The sequence below is a fragment of the Amphibalanus amphitrite genome, unplaced genomic scaffold, assembly GCF_019059575.1.
Source record: "Amphibalanus amphitrite isolate SeventyFive unplaced genomic scaffold, NRLGWU_Aamphi_draft 000739F_arrow, whole genome shotgun sequence".
NCBI lineage: Eukaryota > Metazoa > Arthropoda > Thecostraca > Balanomorpha > Balanidae > Amphibalanus > Amphibalanus amphitrite.
Genome location: NW_024882233.1, coordinates 1,074 through 13,610, shown reverse-complemented (window position 1 = coordinate 13,610; position 12,537 = coordinate 1,074). Strand labels below are relative to the sequence as shown.

The following is a 12,537-nucleotide window of genomic DNA, read 5'->3' as shown; positions in this document are numbered from 1 at the left end:
AGGGCGGTCCCCCGGGATGGTCCGGCGCCAGTCTCGGGGTATCACCCATCCCCGTATCACCAGTTGGCCGCGCCGGGTCCCTCGGGGTGCGCCGGCGCCGGCCCGGGCGCGCCGTGGTGCTGTCGCATGTGCCGGTTGCGGCTGCTGGTGGTGCCGAACACCCGGTCGCAGACGGGACAGCGCGTGTTGCCCCGGTGAATCTGCAGGTGGTGCAGCAGCGAGTCGCGGCGCGGGTAGCTGAGCCGACAGACGGGGCACGGCCACCGGGCCGGCGGCGCGCCGAGCGAGGGCGGCTCCGAGCCAGCGGCCGAGAGGTCTGTCGAGACAACGGTTAGAGTAGAAGCCAGGGACAGTGGGAGCCAGACGAAGGGCAGTATGAAAAATGGAAAGGGCTGCATAGTACAGAGGTGAAGGAAGGACAGGAGGGTTTGATGAACATAATGTGAAAAGGCAAACCAAAGGCAAGAAGGTATAACCTAAAACATCTAAATCCAAGGTAAACTAAGACTGAAAGTAAATGGCTTCAAAAGATATGATGTTGAAGGCTCATACTTATCCACAAACATGAAACAATGACGGTACAATGATCTAGTCATGGTAAGCAATAAACGCACTATCAACTGTAGAGGAAAGAAACGTCAAAAATCCCTGCGCTCGCGTTGCTTTCGCAAAGGACCACCTTAAGATATGCTATCAGATAAAACGATGTGTATTTATTCACTTTGTGAGCACGTCTATTCCTTAACAAACAATACTAAAGAAAATCGTACGTCGGTGACCAAGGAACCAGACTCTGCACATTCTTCGAGTATCATCTTTTTTCAGCACGCGAAGCGAATGCAGTCCACGATGTGAATTGTGAAAAGAAGCAAACGATTATGAGTTCTAGGAAAAACTATCGGACAGAAAAACGGCATTCGATATGATTTATTATATAAGTAACTAGGCCTTTAGAATACACAAAAGATAATTATTGCTACTTGCAAGGTGCAGTGTACACTGTACAGTGTACAGTAAGCAAAACCAACGTTTAATTGCAATGCTACCTTGCTCAGATTAATTGTGCCATTTTGTGAATATGCAATCACTCATCTCTGTAGGTAATCATGTATCTGAGGAATGACTATGTAATTATTTCGTCAAATATTGACCGAGTCATGATAGCCACAAGCCACAATGAATGACAAAGGGAACGTTTGGCGTTTGCTACACAACACATTCACTTTGATTTGCGATTGCTTGTCAACGTTTTCAGCCTCTGTCACACAAACCAAGAGTCTGCCCTTTCCAGAGCTCTCACCTTCCTTGTGCTTACCACCTACCGCGGCTTTGTATTCTAGCTCCATCCTTAGGTTTTTAAAAAGTCATTAAATCCTTAAAACTGCCCAACTATTACAGCTGCCTGCTGCCATCGTCTTCCCATCTTTTCCACCAACTCCTCATCTTTGATTACCGTCTCGAAGTTTCCTGCAATCATCATCACCCCAAGAGGAGCCATTTCAGCACGCTCACAACTGCCCAAAGTTTGTCCACGCCTCGGAACTGGGCGGCGCCCGTGCGTCAGCCCTCTCCATGAGTTCCGGCGGCGGCGCGGCCACGGACGCCGCCCCCGGCGCCGCCACCTCCGGGTGGTTCATGCGCATGTGCCGGTTTCGGGAGCTGGTGGTGGCGAACTGTTTGGCGCACACGGTGCAGCTGGTGTTGCCCCGGTGGCTCTGCAGGTGGTGACTAAGCGTGTCCCGCCGCGAGTACGACTGGCCGCAGATCCAGCATCGGTACGCCAGACGCGCCCGGGAAAAGCTGCCTGCGGGACAGAGAGTGAGCCGCGGACCGGGGTGAGAGGCGGGGACCGACCGGGCGCGGCAGAACAGCACACGTGAAGGGCGACACACAGACCAACAGGCGTGGACTGGGCGGACGCCAGGGGAACACACTTGGGGGCAGAGCTGGCGGTGACGGCGACCGAGGCAAGGACTAAGGGAGGGACGGTCATTGGAAGTAGAAGCAGAGAGGCCAGGGCTTCATAGAGAAGCTTGGGGTTGACTCTAATGCTGAGCATCATCGCATCAAATACGAGGGCGACGGCGAAATCAATCAATCTTAGCTTCAAACTGGATGGATCTAAGCCGAAAAGTTAACATACTGAACAATAATAAAATACCTACCGAAAAATAAAAAAGAACAAGCAATGGTAGATTATTATGCCTATAAATGCATATTATGATGGCGACCATTTCCGTACCTTAAACTATTCAACAAGGATAGCTGAACAATTGTATTACCTGGACAAATAAAACACCAAAAACCCATTGTAAGCACCAAAACACGCAACTAAAATCTTTCACTAAAAATAAATACTTACCAAGACAAACACTTTGCGTTCTCGACGGCCACAACTCGAGGGACTGCAACATTTGACACAACCGAAAGCTCACACGACGATAACTGTCACCATATCTTCAGATTTCTTGGGTCACCTTCGAATAAAATCGTACTTCAATGCGTTGTATGGGCAGAAGACGCAAAGATGGCGTGTGATTTATATTAACCACTGGCTGGTCGTCATACCACACATCTTATAAAGACACAATATTACGTCACTCCAGCGTACTCGTATCTTTCATACATACTTGAGGCTAGGATGTGGTACAGGTGACGTCGGTAAGCCGCGCGGCACTCCATCCTGCGAGATACATCTGAACATTCGGTGCACAATGCGGGCGCTGGAGGCCAAAGGCAGCCATCTTCGCTGAAATCGATGAAAGCTCGTTTAGCCAGACATGTGTAGATTGCATTTGCAAAAAAAAAAAAACTGAAAAAGATCTGCAAAAAAGGAACGATGTCAATGCAAGCGAGCGAAAAAAGAAATTACATACATGGGCGACGATCCATAGGTAGGAAAAGTGAAGCTCTCTTACATTTATATTCTTGCATTATACCTTAAATTATACATAACTTTAACTACAATACATTATGCACACCTCACTCTCACATTATAAAAATCCTACTTCCCATATATTCCTACTGCCTCTCTTACATTTCCACCCTGTTAACCGAGCTTGTTAATAAAAAGGAGATATTCCCATTTCCATTACATTCCTACTTTCTACTTGACCTGCTTACCAGACAAATGTGGTCAAAACGTCACCCTTGTTCAAGGCTTTCATTTTCATTAGTTTTTACTAATTACTTCTAGTACAATCATACAATGCGTTGGTGTTGCAACTGAGCGACAACCAGCGACAGTCAACGATTAGCAGTATTTTCTTTGACTCAAAGCATGCATGGCACTCAAAATGATCTTAGCTATGATCAGTTGCTACGGATCCAAGTTCTACGAATACTATTTGTAAATTATCAAGTCCTACGCACCACCACATGAAACATACCATCCTACAAGTATAATCGACTCACCACCGGTGTCGCCTGGTTTTCACAGTCACACGGACACTGCGGAGATCAGTCACACGGACACTGCGGAGATGAGCGGAGATCTCCGCCCGGAACACCGCGGACCGGGCGGCGGCCGGGGTGCAGCTCACGCAAAAACATCGCAAAAGACTCATCAACCACACGATAGGAATTGAAAACGAACTTAGAAAGTGAAATGAATTCTGTATCGTCTAAATTATCAATCTGTTTTGGCAACAGCTAACCGATATCCTGTTCTTTCGCCTTACGAATGTCAGGCAAAGAAAGCTATGACAAACTGAAGATCTATCGCAAGCGAAAGAATCTGACTTTGAAATGAAATCCCGGCGAGCACCAAACCAAACGCTGCGCTCGCGCCAACCGTATAGTCCGCGCGCGCCACAGCCCGTGGACGGCACAGGCGCGGCTGTGTGGACCGGGCGGGGACGGCCGGCGGCGCCGCCGCAGAGGGCAGAAACGCGACTCAGCAGCCAAACAGGCAGATTATTGCATTATCATCGAACACATGCTAATTAAAGATCAAAGCAATTCGATCGAACACATCAAACTAATTAAAAAAGGCCATTCTGTGAAATATATGCGTTTTATGAGGCAAACTATATTTAGGTGTGTACTGAATAATCTTAAAATACCACTTTGTAGTAGCATGAATTGCCCAAAACAAACACTGGTATGATTCGTTTCCATCTTTTGTTCAGCTGTGAAAAGTTCTAAAGAAGTAAGACACACATGAAATTTCGCCTTTTTCCTATCAACTTCCTTCAAAACATGATAATATCAAGATCCCTCATTTCTACATAAAAAGAAATATCGACTTACTGCCATGTCAACGCAACACGGCATGCTAAAAATAACAAACTCATCATTTGATGTTCAAAAACCGCAAAACATCAAAGCTTTCACGCCCTTCGCTAATAATTCAATCTCTCGACATTTCTGGGACACCAGTCGCGTTTCTGCCCTCCGCCGGCGGCTCCGCACCCACGTACACAGACGAGGCGAGCACACGATATGTTGGTATTCTCGGACCGCTCCGGGCCTCACGAGCCGACACTGCCCGCGCGCAGTCAGCGGCACCGCTGACTTGTGTCAAATTCACTCCCGCGTGAAACTACGTCTGCTTTTTACTTGTCATAGTGATGTGATGTGTGTAAACGAGTATGAACCTTGAAAAAATTGGGCTGTGTTGAACGCAGCATGAACATGATAAAAATTGATCATCCTTTTTTAGTGTTTTAGCCACCCACGAAATGCTGATGTTACTAAGTTTGTATTTCCTATTTTATACATTAATCGCGTTTAAACCTAGTCTTCACGGCCTACGTTACTTAGCATCTTTGAAGTCGCAGGAATAAGAGCAGGACGGAGAGAGAAGGACGAGACATGATTACGGCCAGGAGTGAGGGAGGAAGCAAACAATGACAAACATCCACACAACACCAGACTAGCATTTCGACCACAATCCCACCACACGCCATTAGAGGTGTTTGGAAGACTAGCAAGATGCAACGCGTGCAAAACAAAAACTTCCCTTGATGGGTCTCCTGAAACCCTTTGACCTATCCGAGCATGCTCCAGGGTCTCAATGTGGCTGCGGCGGGCGCTGATATCGAACTCTACATGGAATGAGAACGAGAGATGGGCGCTGGTGACTACGGCGCCCCATCCTAGGACTTCCACGCCTCCGCAATGAAGAGCACTCCGGAACTTCACGTCGTGGAGAAGCGACGCTGACCATATCGTTGTGAAACAGAACAGGCCCACTCCTAGTAAATCAAGTGCGTCATAAGTGAAAAGGAACGGCGAAACCATTTGGCAAGTTCCCTATTATAAGTGTGATCTAATATCTGTAGTTAGACCAGCTTAACATGTTCCTAAGACGCCTTCATGTTCCTGGACGTTTGAAATGAATGAATAATCCGAGACCTTTCCAACCTTTGAGCTCCACTGCCGCCTCATCAGAGTTGGACCAAATCCACCAGAAAATCCTTGTTGCCGCATCCAAGCAACCGACTAACACATTCATGTGCTGCGCCTAGGTGTGATGCCAAAGGTCTTTCAATAATTATCGTCCGTGTTTAATGTGAAGAGGAAGAAACTCTAGCGCTTCTGCGTGCCAGAGTCGCCAAGCCCCACAATATTGACAAAATCGGCAGCCAAGAAATCGCAGCGGCGACAAGACAGCCAGAAACTATTTACAACCCTCTTGGAGCACGGAGACTACAACGGATGAAAGCAGCCAAGAAGGATCGAAAAAAGTCACGGTGCACGACAGAAGCGTCTTCCGAAATGGTGCTCAAACAGAGCTGGAAGACACAGAGCCCAATGAACCAGAGCGCTGCTATTGCAGCTTCAGAGACTTCAGCAGAACGTGACAAACCGGGAAGTGCCGTAGCACCTCCCACCTCGGAAGGGTGCCACCCAACAGATAACCAATAGCCATATATACCAGACGAGAAATGACCGGTGCAGGATGACCTCCAATCGAATCCACTGCGAGGCGCACAGCCAGGTTTGAAGGCACGGCTTTATACGTCAGTTTATATTACCAGAAGTTCCGAGATTGGCTTCCGGTTCTCCTGGCACTTCCAGCGCAAGAGCAGAAGCCGGCTGAAAGCTCCTGGCGGGTTGGGATATGTAAGAAGAAGACGAAGAAGCCTCCCGCACGAGGGGCTAAGTAGACCCAACTATGTCAACAACCGAATGTTCTCAAAGAGTTAAAAAAAGATAGGAATAATGCCGGGTCAGGCATTGACTCGTAAAACAGAAAAGTGTTCGAGCAGGGCAGAGCACTGCACGGCATTGCAGCACAGTTCGGCTTCAGACGTCAGTAAGTGTCAGTGGACGGCCGCAGGGAGAGACAATGTACCTCAGGGGCCTGCAGGCGTAGGAGGGACTCCGTCCATCCGAGTCCCCGACGGGATCAAATCCTCAAGGAAGCACAACCATTCACGGAAGAGGCCGGCAAATCAGCTACAGAATGCCCGAGAGACGAATCGTTTCGTCGCCGTCAGCAGTGCCAGCAGGAGACCGGAGAAGACTGGTCCACCCGCACGCAGCGTGGGAAACGGACGGAGATCGGCTGCGTTTAACATGTCCAATATCTGTCTCCATAAGGCTAGAAGGGGCTCGTGCGCCTCAAGTAATTAATTGCGTTTGCATCATATTGCCTCGTCCCCAAACACCTCTAAACAATAACGAATAGCAAATATAAATTCATGCATACGGAACAAAAGGTAGCGGGTTTCACCGTCTCTGCTGCCTTGTTTGAAATGACGACTTTCCAAGAGACTCTCTCCATTTCATCATCCAATCCACTTTTTTCACTAGCATGATGCAACTCGCTACCGTTTGCTCTGAATGTCAATATTGAGTGTAAGATTTTAAGAAAGCTGAGAGCTTTATAGACATATACTGCCGGAGCCTGGTTCGAGAATACCAACACTGACGAGAACACACACGGCGAAACATCGCGCCGCCATCCGGGGGCCCGCGGGGCGAGGAGACCGCGAGGTGGCGGTCAGTGGCAGGGCCGTGTGTAACTGTGTGCAGGGGATGGCGCTGCTTCGGTCTTAGGGGCGCCTGGACTGTCATGATCATCGACAATATAGATATATCTCAAGAGCAATGCAAATGGTTCAAAGTGCTAAAAAGGGTGCAAACGGAGCAATGCAATGTGTGAGGGTTCATGACCTGGGGAGTGTGTTGAGTTTGAGTACTCGTATGCACTGTTCAACAGCCAGTCGCAAGAGATACGCTCCGAGACTTTTGCACTGTGATGCGTGCGGATCAGTAATACATATTTACTTTCGATGGATGCCATACATTTAATGGGATAATTTGAATATCGACAATTGGACAGCTTGAGCTAAGAACGCTGTCAGAGGACATCGCGCTGCCCGACAGGAGGCGGTGTGTAGCGACTTGTGGTGATCGGCGACAGTTTGCTTTAGCTCGGTGTGCCGACGCGGTAATTAGACACGCCGCTGTGCGGTCTGTGACAGCAGAGACCGCCCGGGGCCCCCGGATGGCACGGGTACAGTGACAAACCGCCCAGAGGCCACCAGAGGTCACAGTGCGGCCCTCCGCGGCGGCACGGGGCCACCAGGGGGACGGCACGGGGCCACCAGGGGACGGCACGGGGCCACCAGGGGACGGCACGGCAGGCGTCCGGCACATCGGGAAATATTACAACGATTAGTTTATAGAAAATATTGATTTTAAACTCAGTGATAGCCTTGCGCTTGACACAAGACAAATTTAATTTACCTTAAGTATTTACCTTAAGTAAAGGTCATTAGGTACCCTTTCGAGTAATCAGACCCTTAATAATAAGGACACTTCCTTCTCAATAAATTGAAACAAACCGATATGCAAGACGATGTAGTTAAACGTTAATCAAAATGCAAAGAAATGCAAATATACAAAAAGGATGCACCAACAATACTGGCCATGTTAGAAGTTAAACAGCATTCGCTTTTCACAAAATAAGCACAAAAAAAGATTATTGATTGTTTACTTATCAACAAAAAATAATGCATTTAACCACACTGAGCATTTCACATAATACCGTTTATTTATTTATTTATTTATTCAAATAAATCGCCAACAGGCTCATGGCCCATTAACAGATAACCGTTGCTCTATCACTGCTTTGTGGTTGGTTCCAAGAGAAGCTCGGAATTTATATAAGGTGACATTTTCTACCGTCTCCATCCGGTGCCGCTGGCGCTGTGTCTCGGCCCCTGTGACCCCTGGACTGCCTGTGACCTCTGGGTGACCTCTGAGCGCCCTCTGAGCTCTGCGGGTACTCACCCTGCATGCTGCGCTCGGCCGACAGTCCGCCCGACGGACCCGCCTCGCCTGTAGGGATGGGAAACCGGTCAGAAATGGTGACACTAACACTACACAGTGCAGACAGAGAGAGGTCGGACAGACCCGCCTCGCCTGTAGGAGGACAGAGGCCTGTTACACGGGGCGACACTGACACTACACAATACAGACAGGGAGCCGTCGGTTGGGGATATTGACGATCCTGCTCTCCCCAGCTCCCAGTGACTGAGCACGCTGTTTTACTCGCTCCCACAGAGCCCCACTGGTGTTGATAGCCCTAACTGTCCCCGCGGTCCGACCCAGTCCGCCGTCTATAACTGACCGAGCGAGTCGTCGGCGGTGAGGGAGGCCAGCTCGGCGTCCGAACCGTCGTACACCACCCGGCCCAGCGCCGCCTCCAGGCTGGGGTCATCCTCCGTCTTGGCCAGGTCGGCCTCCACCTGTCAGAGGGGACAGGGACAGTCAGTGACACAGACTGGGGTCAGTACGGACACAGACTGGGGTCGTCCTCCGTCTTGGCCAGGTCGGCCTCCACCTGTCAGAGGGGGCAGGGACAGTCAGTGACACAGACTGGGGTCAGTGCGGACACAGAGCGGTCAGCACAGACACAGGGCGGTCAGCACAGACACAGGGCGGTCAGCACAGACACAGGGCGGTCAGCACAGACACAGGGCGGTCAGCACAGACACAGGGCAGTCAGGGACGCAGAACGGTAAGTAGATACAGGGCGTCCCCTCCACCTGGCGGTACGGGGATACAGCAGTCAGCAGAAGGCACACACGGACGCAGCGATAGAGCCGGGACAGGGCGGACTGACTGGGCGCCCGGACTACAGTGGTCATCGGGCGACCGCGGCCACTGAACTTGACTGAAGGACGATGGACAGCGCAGGGGGCACTCGGGACGCAGGGCGACGGTGATGGCGAGGAGGGACGGAGCGACTGGTCACTTGAGTCAGCTCCTACTGGAGGCTGATGAGGCTGAGTTGTCTGCCATCAAAACGCAACGAGAACTAGCAATTGAGCTGTTCACGAGGAGGAGATAAAAGCCGCAGATGCAAACATTCCTAGCCTACAGCAACATAAAACTCGACGAAACATTACGGGATAAGAACAAAGTTTAAGTCCAGCAAACACCACTGCATACGATCTGTTCAATAACCCAGAACCCACACTGTCAAGCTTGACTTTGTGCTGGGCAATGCTGTAAAATCGTAACTCGATAACACAGATATCTAGAAATGGCGCACCTAGGTAGAAACCGCCTACTTAACAAACACCCCACAGTGATAACCGTGCTTTGGCGCCGATCCTCACAGATCTGATAGAGCAGCCGGGACCACACTACCGACTACACTAGTCCGTGGAGACCTCTGCGTACCATCGGAGCTCCCACCAGCACCACTGCAGCTAGGAGAGGTCCGCCACACCATCTGTAGAATATCAGCCTACCTTCACATTGAAGGGCGAGGTCCGTCAGTAGAGCGCCGGCCTACCTTCACATTGACAGGCGAGTGGTCCGTCAGTAGAGCGCCGGCCTACCTTCACATTGACGGGCGAGTGGTCCGTCAGTAGAGCGCCGGCCTACCTTCACATTGACGGGCGAGTGGTCCGTCAGTAGAGCGCCGGCCTACCTTCACATTGACGGGCGAGTGTCCGCCGGCCTACCTTCACATTGACGGGCGAGTGATCCGACACGGTGATCTCGTCCGGCTGGCTCGGAGGCGGCGGCGGCGGCGGCTGGGACCGCGGCACCGGCGGCGGACCGACCGGGGCGGGAGCAGCAGACTCGGGCGGTGAGCCCGAGCGGCGGCGGCGTTTGGCCGGCGGCGAGCGGGGCCGCTCGGGCGGCGCGGCCGGCGGCGGCCGCCGGTCCGCTGCGGGCGCTCCGCCCGACACAGGGCCCTGCGCAGAGGGCAGACAGGCAGAGGTCAGAACTGGCCGGCTCGCACAGGCTGCAGAATAGGATAGTCTGTGGTTCAGTGGAAAGAAAGGGGTGATGCCTGTACTGCTGTTGCAATTATAGAGAGAGAGAGAGAGAGAGAGAGAGCGAGAGAGAGAGAGAGAGAGAGAGAGAGAGAGAGAGAGAGAGAGAGAGAGAGAGAGAGAGAGAGAGAGAGAGAGAGAGAGAGAGAGAGAGAGAGAGAGAGAGAGAGAGAGAGAGAGAGAGAGAGAGAGAGAGAGAGAGAGAGAGAGAGAGAGAGAGAGAGAGAGAGAGAGAGAGAGAGAGAGAGAGAGAGAGAGAGAGAGAGAGAGAGAGAGAGAGAGAGAGAGAGAGAGAGAGAGAGAGAGAGAGAGAGAGAGAGAGAGAGAGAGAGAGAGAGAGAGAGAGAGAGAGAGAGAGAGAGAGAGAGAGAGAGAGAGAGAGAGAGAGAGAGAGAGAGAGAGAGAGAGAGAGAGAGAGAGAGAGAGAGAGAGAGAGAGAGAGAGAGAGAGAGAGAGAGAGAGAGAGAGAGAGAGAGAGAGAGAGAGAGAGAGAGAGAGAGAGAGAGAGAGAGAGAGAGAGAGAGAGAGAGAGAGAGAGAGAGAGAGAGAGAGAGAGAGAGAGAGAGAGAGAGAGAGAGAGAGAGAGAGAGAGAGAACTTTGTATTTACAGACACTTAGTCCAATGCTACATAACATGAAGATTCATGGCACTCCCAGAGGATCATTCCATGCCGCTCTTAGCGGTGATCGCCGGCGTATGTCACTGTCAACCAGGACATTGATGATCGCGTTGGTGGATGCATCTAAACGCTGCATGAAACCCCATGCTGCTTTTCGGTACATCACGTCAAAATTATCTAATCCTTCACACACATGCATAGACGAAGCGCTACAGAACCTGGAGTAGCCAAATAATATTCTGACAGCATTGTTAAGACACACTTTGAATTTTCTTATAACCGCAGCACTATAAGCACGCCACAAGTGAACACAGTACACAGAAGCACAGTAGGTCGTGAATAAATACTTTTTCACAGCATACGTACACATGCCAAATTTGCGAATGAGCGAATTGGTTCTACAGCACAGCATACGATATTGCTGCTGAATCTCAAGATCATCACGCACATTGTCAGTCATGAAGTAACCAAGATATTTGTACTCACTTACAACTCTTAATATTGTGCCACAAAGAGACAGCTCAGGAGTTTTAAGATTTTTCAAAGCCTTTGGACGCATAATCAAGCATACAGTTTTCTTTGTGTTGTACTTGATATCATACTCCTCTGCAAATCGTTCGCAATAGGAATAGCACAAATTCCATCTCGAGAAGTAAGCATCGTCAACGCTATCTGCATTGCAAATCAAAGCCGTCTATCATGCTTCAAATCATGCCATACTCTTTTTTCCTTGCAATTTCGTTATACCAGACCTTTCAAATTAATAACGCTACATTTGGTTAATTTCTCCTGTATTAGAGTCCCACCCCAAGCCACCATCCCTCTCACGACCGATGGCCGTTCCTCCCCCGTCCCTACCCGGACCGTCACCGTCCCCGGGGCCGGGTGTCAGTCTCGTCCCCGGGACGGGTGTCCGTCTCACCGCGGCGCCGTCCTCGTCCTCGCCGCTGAGCCCCCGGATCTGCAGCATCTCAGCCGTCTTGATGAAGCTGGCCAGCTGGCCCTGTGCCACGTTCACCTCCCCGTTGTACACAAACTCGATCACGGCGCGCAGGTCCTCTGCGGAGGTGTCCTTCAGGAAAAACACCGGGTGCTGGCACGGGTTCTCCTGTAGATGGGGAGGTATGGGGGATCAGAGGACCGCACCGGGTGCTGACACGGGTTCTCCTGCAGAGTGGGAGGTACAGATGGTCAGGGGACCGCTACCTACCAACATTAGGTGCTGGTACAGGCTCTCCTGCAAAGGAAATATGGATGGTCACTGGTCAGGGGACAGCTATCAACCAGCACAGGGTGTTGGCACAGGTTCTCCTGAGAGAGAAATGAGGCGTGACATCAGAGTGGAATGAGACAGCTAGGGTGCTGACTGCTGTATAAGTCTGTACTGGATATAATGGATTTGGACACTTGCATCTTGTGAGCATTGCAATCTGCAAGCATCCATGCTTAGGTACCTTAACCCTCGCATGTGTAGGGGGGGGGGGGGGTCGGATGGACCCCCCCCCATGGTTTTTCGCGAATAACTCGCGTAAAAAGCGGCCGATCGCGACGAAACTTTCAGTACCCTCGCATTGATCAATTTGACATCTACCCTGAAAATCTCATGACCCTGACCCAAATGACCTTTGACCTGTGACCTCTTTTCCGAGACCATGTTTGGCCGGAAT

General features: G+C 50.7%; 1 protein-coding gene across 1 annotated transcript in view; it reads right to left on the bottom strand.

Annotated features, from left to right (window-relative positions):
- The window catches only part of LOC122365416 (protein tramtrack, beta isoform-like), a gene marked incomplete at its 5' end in the record, with an annotated part of 42,249 nt that extends 30,271 nt beyond the window's left edge, over positions 1–11,978 (bottom strand). The window contains 4 exons of the mRNA XM_043336628.1: positions 8,248–8,295; positions 8,588–8,705; positions 9,933–10,169; positions 11,793–11,978. Coding sequence (XP_043192563.1) covers positions 8,248–8,295; positions 8,588–8,705; positions 9,933–10,169; positions 11,793–11,978 — 589 coding nt within the window. The remainder of the gene's footprint in view (positions 1–8,247; positions 8,296–8,587; positions 8,706–9,932; positions 10,170–11,792) is intronic.
- Positions 11,979–12,537: the final 559 nt, after the last annotated feature.